This window comes from Salvelinus fontinalis, chromosome 40 (assembly GCF_029448725.1).
Source record: "Salvelinus fontinalis isolate EN_2023a chromosome 40, ASM2944872v1, whole genome shotgun sequence".
Taxonomy (NCBI): domain Eukaryota; kingdom Metazoa; phylum Chordata; class Actinopteri; order Salmoniformes; family Salmonidae; genus Salvelinus; species Salvelinus fontinalis.
Window position 1 is genome coordinate 20,762,054 of NC_074704.1, and position 8,125 is coordinate 20,770,178.

At 46.8% G+C, this 8,125-nt stretch overlaps 1 protein-coding gene across 4 annotated transcripts; it reads left to right on the forward strand.

Moving 5' to 3' along the window:
• The first annotated feature begins 392 nt into the window (after nt 1-392).
• LOC129839180 (zinc finger CCCH domain-containing protein 4-like) lies at nt 393-8,125 on the forward strand. 4 transcript variants are annotated; one of them, XM_055906481.1, is made up of 12 exons: nt 412-1,065; nt 1,221-1,356; nt 1,800-2,031; nt 2,123-2,601; nt 2,751-2,867; nt 3,040-3,154; nt 3,416-3,525; nt 3,632-3,771; nt 4,188-5,911; nt 5,992-6,093; nt 6,332-6,754; nt 7,373-8,125. In XM_055906481.1, the coding sequence occupies exons 1-12, from the start codon at nt 992-994 to the stop codon at nt 7,657-7,659; spliced, it is 3,939 nt and encodes a 1,312-aa protein (XP_055762456.1). In that variant the 5' UTR covers nt 412-991; the 3' UTR covers nt 7,660-8,125. The 4 variants fall into 4 exon arrangements, with proteins under 4 accessions (XP_055762455.1, XP_055762454.1, XP_055762456.1 ...); XM_055906480.1 differs by having other exon boundaries at nt 393-1,065; nt 1,806-2,031; nt 6,332-8,125; XM_055906479.1 differs by having other exon boundaries at nt 396-1,065; nt 6,332-8,125.

The window sequence follows — 8,125 nt, forward strand, 5'->3', positions numbered from 1 at the left end:
AGAGGGAACGAGACAACTCACTCTGTCACGTCAACCGGCACCCAGACCTGGACTTTGAGCTAGACACCGGGACAGCCTCCACTGTGGAGGAACGAAGGTCAGCTCCTATCTAGATTGTATTTATGTTTTAAAGGTGCCCAAGGTGTGCTATATTTATCTGTTTGTAATGTTAATGTGTTTCGTTGTAATCATATTGGTCTCAGTGTTTTGACTATGATCCTATAAAGACTGATGTTCTGTCACCAATTTTGACTATATCAAGACAGGTGATTATGGCATGAAACAGTCAACTAACTAATTGTATTTCACACTTGTTGACTATTCAGTTTTGTTACAAATGATGGTTAATAAAATAATCAATTAAGCATTACGACACATGACTTATTAAACATATTCAAAGATAACATTGGCAAAGCTTGGCCCTAATTGTGTCATGTATACTACTGATAATTTATCTTTCAACATTCTAGTGTGCTGTAAAACGTGCCCTTCTATCAGTACTACTTCTGAAGGAACGCAGTTGACAAGTAGGCGGTGACGTAGTGCACACGTGCTCGGAAGTAAGCAAGGAAAACGTCATGTCTTTCTCTGGCGAGCTGTTTGTCTGGTGATAGCACTGGCTTCGTATTGGAAATTATATTTTGTGAGTACTTATCATGGAAACTGACAAAACGTGTTTGTGCTGTTCGCTCATCTAAGACGAACCGTTTGCAAGTGAAGTGCGCGAGCGTCAAGATAGAGTGGTGCAGGTGCACGAGTCAACACGCACATGCAACGTCTGCAGTGAGCATTTAGCACTACATTATTTAGCTATAACCTCGAAAGTTTACCAGCTACTTTAAAAAAAAAACGTTAGCAAGTTACCTGGCTAGCTACTGCAGTATATAACTATACTGTAGACACATTTTGTAGTGGTCATGAATGAAAACCACTCATTCATATTGTGAGGAGAGGAGTAGGCCTACCCGACACAATATTGCATGTCAGCAACATGGCATTCACCAGCCTTTTTTCAAGTCTTCCAAACAAAGAATTTGACACGACGCCTTGTGAGCCGATCGAGGGGTAAGCTACTATAACACAAATAGTCATTATTTCTACTGTCTCTCTTCTACTATGCTGAATTAATGTAACAAGCGAACTAACTTAGTCAAGTATTTCAGCTTTGAATTGGAATACATAGCCAACTGAGAAAGTATTGTTTCTTCCATTTTTCGCAGATTTCAAAGGGATGAAAGACAACTGGAAACAGTTCAACTGGAGAAGAAGAACGAAAGGGATGCCCAGTCCAGAAAGTGGCCATTGCAAAGGGGTCAACAGAGTGGCCCCAGGAAGAGGAAAAAGGGGGACCAACAGGTGAACTTGTCATGTACTAAACAGATGCTGAATAAGCCAATTCAGAATGGAGAAGTTTTTTTTTGCTAAACATTGACATAAGCCTAACTAACATAGGCCTATCTTGCATTTGTGCCATGTTTTTATACTACTAGGCGAATTGCACACCACATACCTGTAGATCAGGCCTCCAACCCTGTTCCTGGAGAGCTACTCTCCTGTAGGTTTTTGCTCCAATCCCAGTTGTAACTGATCTGGTTCAGTTCATCAACCAGCTAATTATTAGATTGAGGTGCGCCATATTAGGGTTGGGGTGACAACCTACAGGATGGAAGTTCTCCAGGAACGGTGTCGGCAAGCCCTACTGTAGATTATAAAGTTAGTATAGAAATAGTTACCATTACCATTTGGTATTGCCCCTTTTGATTTTGTTGTAATGTTACCCTTTTTGTGTTTTTCTGCAGGAGCAGTGTGGCCAGGCCAAGAAAAGTAAGCTTCATAAATGCCCACCACAATCCTATAAAGACTTTGACTCTGTGGCCCGAGACTACAACACAGTGAAGTGTGATTTCGAGCAACCAGGCTTTGACTTCAGTAGAGACCTGGACTTCTACAATGATAGCAAGGAGGGTGCATCCCCAGGTCATGCTACAGAGAAGTCTGGTTGGAAGAACATGAGGCCCGGAGAAGCCAAGGGTGGGTTTGTATGGATTAACCCTTTACTATTAGCAATGTATTGACTTTAAAAGGTGTGTAGGATTTTAATTTCATTTAACTGTTTCCACAGATCCTGATCAGAAGGATGTTCAAGGTGTAAACAAGAAGAAAGGACAGGAGCAGAAGAGGCAGCAATGGGAGCCTCAGCAGCAGAGACTTGACAACCAGGCCAGAGGCAGAGGGGGAAACTCTGCCAGGAGGGGTGGGGATTTTACTGGAATGGGTGGACGCGGAACTGACCAGCCCAGAGACTTCTCCAACAGGGGTGGAGGTGGTTCCAACAGGGGTGGAGGTGGTTCCAACAGGGGTGGAGGTGGTTCCAACAGGGGTGGAGGTGGTTCCAACAGGGGTGGAGGTGGTTCCAACAGGGGTGGAGGTGGTTCCAACAGGGGTGGAGGTGGTTCCAACAGGGGTCGAGAGTGGAGCAATAGAGGCCGGGACTGTGACAAGAGGGGCAGTTTTCTCCGAAGAGGTGATTGGTCAAAGCGAGGCACTGACCGGTCACGTAGTGGTGGACGACAGTTCCCAGATGATGGACGTTTAACACTGGTAATTCAAAATGAAATCATGGGTACTTCCTTGTCAATATCCATAGAAATGTCATTTGTAGCTATACGATGCTCGGTTACAGCTAAGTAACCCAAGTCAGTGATTTCAGTCTTATGTACATTTTCACAGCTGATTCCAACCTCTTCCAGGAAACTTTGACAGGAAATGGGAAGAAGAACATGACAAAGGAATTCAAAGACCAGAATGCTTTGGAGATTGACGGAAGGTTAATCTGTCGACATTTCCTCAGGGGAAATTGCATCAAGGCAGGTTTCTTTATTTTATGATTAGAAATTGTAACAATATTAATGGGCAATTGACAAATTGAACCTAAACCCAATATATTCAAATGGTAGTCGGGTATGTCTTTTACAGTATATACTGTCAGTGGCCTGACCCATTTGTATAGGTACCCCAACGACTTATTTTGTTTTGCAGGGCGATGACTGCCAGCTAGAACATGCTCTGGACGTCAACTACTCGATCAACGAAGTGTGTAAATTCTACGTCCAGGGATCCTGTTCGAAAGGAGAGAGCTGCATATACATGCACAATATCCTTTTCTCAGCTTATTCTAAATGTCCCTTATGTAGTGGTTGCCACTGGGTGGGTGAGGGGGAAATGACTGTACTCTGTTTTTATACTGTTTCTTTGTGTATCTGTCCTACTACCTCTTATATTTTGTGAAAAACTTCAAATTTGAGCACAAAATAATAACTTAACGACCCATAGCGGATATTGCCTTAACAACAAAATGGCTGCCGTAGGGGTAGATGCAGATGTTTTTGCTTTCTTTCCTTGACCAAGTACCCACAGAGTTTCCCCTGCAAGTTCTTCCATACTTACGAGAAGTGCTGCCAAGGAGACCAGTGCAGGTTTTCCCATGAACCCCTGACTGAGCTCACCAAACAGCTACTGGAGGCAGTCAGTAACTGTCTACCCTGAGATGACACTCCTGCCCTTACACACTGACATATTGTTGGTCCCTGTTACCATTATCTACTAACTAGGGCTTATTTCTCCTATGCAGGCATTGAAGAGGGACAAGGACATAGAGGAACTGGCTAAAAAGGACAAGCCAATCAGCATGGAGGAGTCAGTGGTCACAAAGGAGTCGGCGACAGCTGACGAGACAAAGCCTGTCATTGACATATTCCTGAATCCCCTAAGGTTAAGAATGCGAGTGCACGCGCACACGTTTCTTTTACTGTCCTTGTGGGGACCGAAAATGTACTTCCATTAATTTCCCCTAACCCTTAATCCTAATTGTAAACCTAAACCCTAAGCTTATAATAGTCCTGAGAAATGTCCCCACGAAGGAGAATTTCTTGTTTTACTATCCTTACTAGCCCACACTCCACAGTAGTGTGTGAGAATAGTAAGACCCCCACACCACAGTAGTGTGTTAGACTAGTAAGACCCCCACACCACAATAGTGTGTTAGACTAGTAAGACCCCCACACCACAGTAGTGTGTTAGAATAGTAGTGTATGTATGTGGTTGAGCTTTACATTTTACACTGTTGATAGTAAATTAAAGTTATTCACTAGTGTTTTATTGATTGGCTACATTTGTCTGTATTTCAGGCCAAACTTTTACAACAGCTCATGCCCCTCTGAGCCACATGCTGAGGAAAGTACCCCCGTGTGTCAGAATGAAGTGTCAGCTGAGGTTGTGGAGAAGGAAATTGCCCCTCCTACAGAGTCCATTCGGTCTCCTGATCCTCCCCCAAGCTCTCCTGGCTTTAAGGAACCGGTTTCTTATTCAGTTGAGGCGGTTCTTGGGTCCCATAGGCCCCTGGAAAAACCCTTCCGCAGCTTCTTGGCAGCCTCTATCAGCCAGACCTCACAGACCCAACCAGATCCCCCCACAACTACATTAGTTCCTCCAGACTCTATCCACCCTCGTGATCCACCCCTAAACTCTACATGCGGCAAGAGAAATGTTCCTTATTCAGTCAAAGCTGTGCTTGGATTCCAGAAGCCTGTAGAAAAACCCGTCTGCAGCCAATTTTCAGGATCCATCAACCAGACCTTCACCCCCCCCACACAGATCCATTCAGATCCCCCCAGCACTACATTAGTTTCTCCAGACCCCATTAGTTTGTCTTTTCCTCGTCTAAATAAGAGGCAGGCTTCTTATTCAGTTGAGGCTTTCTCAACGGCCCAGAAGCCGGTGAAAAAAACCTTTTGCAGTCTCTTTGCAGGACCGATCAGCCAGACCTCTACTAGACCTCTCATACAGAACTCTGTTAATTCTCCCATCAACACCCCAGGCTGTAAGAGACCAGCTTCTTATTCAGTTAAGGCTGTTCTAAAGTCCCACCAGCCTGTGGAAAACCCCTCCCGCAGCCTTGTTGCAGGCCCCATCACCCAGTCCTCTCGCCACTCTGATATACAGACCCAACTAGATCGTCCTAGCACTACATTAAATCCTCCAGACTCCATTATGCCCCCCGATCCTCCTTCAGGCTATAAGAGGCTGGCTTATAATTCAGCTAAAGCTGTGCTTGGTTCTCCTAAACCTTTGAAACCATCCTTCAGCAGCCTCTTTGCAGGCCCCATCAGCCAGACCTCTCCCCAACCTCCCACACAGACCCAAGCAGATTCCTCTAGCGCTACATTTGGTCCTTCAGACTCTGCTCCTCCTGCAGGCTGTAAAAGGCCGGCTTCGTATTCTGTTACGGCTGTGCTTGAGACCTATAAGCCTGTGGAAAACCCCTTCCACAGCCGTCTTGCAGGAACCATCAGCCAGACCACTCCCGACCCTCCCTCACAGTCCCTAAACTCCCCAGGTTGTAAGGCACCAGCTTCTAAAAAGCCCATGGAAAAACCCTTCCGTAGCTTCTTTGAAGGCCCCATCAGCCAGACACCCACTAACCACCCTCCCAGACAGACCCAACCAAATCCCCCCATCACTGCATTTGGTCCTCCAGACCCCATTCGGTCTTCTGAGCCTCTTCCAGTCTGCAAGAGACGGACATCCTCAGTTGAGGCTGTCAGTGAGACCCAGAAGTCCATGGAAAAACCATTTCGTAGGCTCTTTGCCGGCCCCCTCACACAGACCTCTACTGCCGGCCATCCAACACAGACCCAACCAGATCCCCCTAGAAATTTCACTGGTAAAAGACCAGCTTATCATTCACTTGAGGCTATGCTTGAGACTCAGAAGCCAGTGGGAAAACCCTTTCGAAGCCTTTTTGCAGGCCCCATCAGCCAGACAACCCACCCTGACCCTCCAACACAGACCCGGCCGTATCCGCCCATAGTCGAGCCTAAACAGGAGGAGCCTGACCCAACACCATTCACCGGTAAGGCCCTGCTTTACTCAATACAATACTTTAAATGCAACTATATTATTGACATTTCATCACCACTTCATGGCCTCCAGAGCCGTCCACAACCCATTCTGTTCTGAGGACCCTCTTCCTACGCTTGAGCCCATGCCGCCAGGAGGGGGAGCCGGAAATCAGTAACAGCTGCAAAGTTCCAGGTACAGTCAGATGCATCATGCTACAAGTAGTGCATTAGTCCTTTAATTTTTTTTTATGATTTATTTTTTACATAAATGCTTTGTGGTAAGTTTGCATAGATGTTTTTTATACTTATTTTCTCACCTACTTCTGGCTAAACTATTAGAATGTTTTTGGCCCTTAGTGTGTATCAAAATATATTCAGGGTTGTCTCCGTTACCGTTGGAAGTATGTCAGACCTGTTGTGACCCCTTTCAGGAGGCGATGGCCTGTGTTCCAGTGAAGATGAAATCACCAGAGGATCTACTTCCACAGGAGAGCAGAGCCAGAAGGTTGATGAGCTGGAGAGTGAGCGAGAGGAGCCAGAGGAGTGCGTTCTGAGAGATGAGCTGTTGGTAATTCCATTAGAACCGTTAGTGCCTTACGTGCCACTTGGTGACCCTCGCCACCATCGCCAGGCTGATATCACCCTGCCACGGTCCACCTTCGTCCAGGACGTGGTGTGGTCCTTTGAAGACCTTGCCCCTCTTCCTCCCCTCTCACTCCATCACCAGCCGTCTGTCCCTCTGGCCTCCCGCTCTTCTGAGAGAACATCAGGTCCTGCTGTTGGACTGTCAGGTCCTGCTGTTGGACTGTCAGGTCCTGCTGTTGGACTGTCAGGTCCTGCTGTTGGACTGTCAGGTCCTGCCGTTGGACTGTCAGGTCCTGCCGTTGGACTGTCAGGTCCTGCCGTTGGACTGTCAGGTCCTGCCGTTGGACTGTCAGGTCCTGCCGTTGGACTGTCAGGTCCTGCCGTTGGACTGTCAGGTCCTGCCGTTGGACTGTCAGGTCCTGCCGTTGGACTGTCAGGTCCTGCCGTTGGACTGTCAGGTCCTGCCGTTGGACTGTCAGGTCCTGCCGTTGGACTGTCAGGTCCTGCCGTTGGACTGTCAGGTCCTGCCGTTGGACTGTCAGGTCCTGCCGTTGGACTGTCAGGTCCTGCCGTTGGACTGTCAGGTCCTGCCGTTGGACTGTCAGGTCCTGCCGTTGGACTGTCAGGTCCTGCCGTTGGACTGTCAGGTCCTGCCGTTGGACTGTCAGGTCCTGCCGTTGGACTGTCAGGTCCTGCCGTTGGACTGTCAGGTCCTGCCGTTGGACTGTCAGGTCCTGCCGTTGGACTGTCAGGTCCTGCCGTTGGACTGTCAGGTCCTGCCGTTGGACTGTCAGGTCCTGCCGTTGGACTGTCAGGTCCTGCCGTTGGACTGTCAGGTCCTGCCGTTGGACTGTCAGGTCCTGCCGTTGGACTGTCAGGTCCTGCAGGACTCAGGCCACAGACATCCTCACAGGACTCCAACTCTCAGGAGGCTGCAGGAGAGCTTCTCATTCCCTCCAGGAATTCAGATAGGAGACAGGTCCAGGTGGGTACCCCCGGCGTCCACAACCTACCAATCCAAGCGATGGTATGGATCACTCGACGTAACACTGATGTACAACCAAAGAGGCTGTCTGGACAAATGAGGTGCAAAAGTGGCAACGTGGGTGACACAAAAACACTGAAAGACCTTTTTAAGACTTTTGACCCCACATCATCTCCCTTCGGACAGTAAGTGCATTTGGACTATGGCTCATATTGTATGCACTGTCGGTCAATGGACTACGCACCTAAAGACTTGCACAAAAACTTGTCCTTCATATGAATGCTTTTGCTCTAGTGTATTTTCCTGCTAACAGATCAGAACAGCAATTCATTGCAAAAATGATTGTGTAAAATGCAGGACACCAATTATGCTCACACACACAAAATCCTCCTTAACTCCATTTGATAAAAAGTGTTACTCCCATTGATATCTTTACATAGCAACAGCTAATGTTACTGTTGAATTGTCAGCCTAGTCTGTCTCGGTGTGAATTGTTTTGGGATTTTCTTAGATGAGGCATGTTGATGTTTTTACAGAATAAATCATCAATCATGTACATTTTTAAGGTAAAAAACTAATTACATTTTATTTCATTTTTATTAAAGGAGAAAGTAACCTATTTGTAACAATAACCTAGTAAACTAGTAACAACTAA

What these genes read in the sequence shown, in the direction of transcription:
- LOC129839180 (XM_055906479.1), top strand. Translation starts at nt 992, where the DNA reads ATGGCATTCACCAGCCTTTTTTCAAGTCTTCCAAACAAAGAATTTGAC. An exon ending in GGAAAAAGGGGGACCAACAG is followed by an intron (nt 1,357 to 1,799) that starts GTGAACTTGTCA and finishes GTTTTTCTGCAG; the next exon opens with GAGCAGTGTGGCCAGGCCAA. An exon ending in GAGCTGCATATACATGCACA is followed by an intron (nt 3,155 to 3,415) that starts ATATCCTTTTCT and finishes CCAAGTACCCAC; the next exon opens with AGAGTTTCCCCTGCAAGTTC.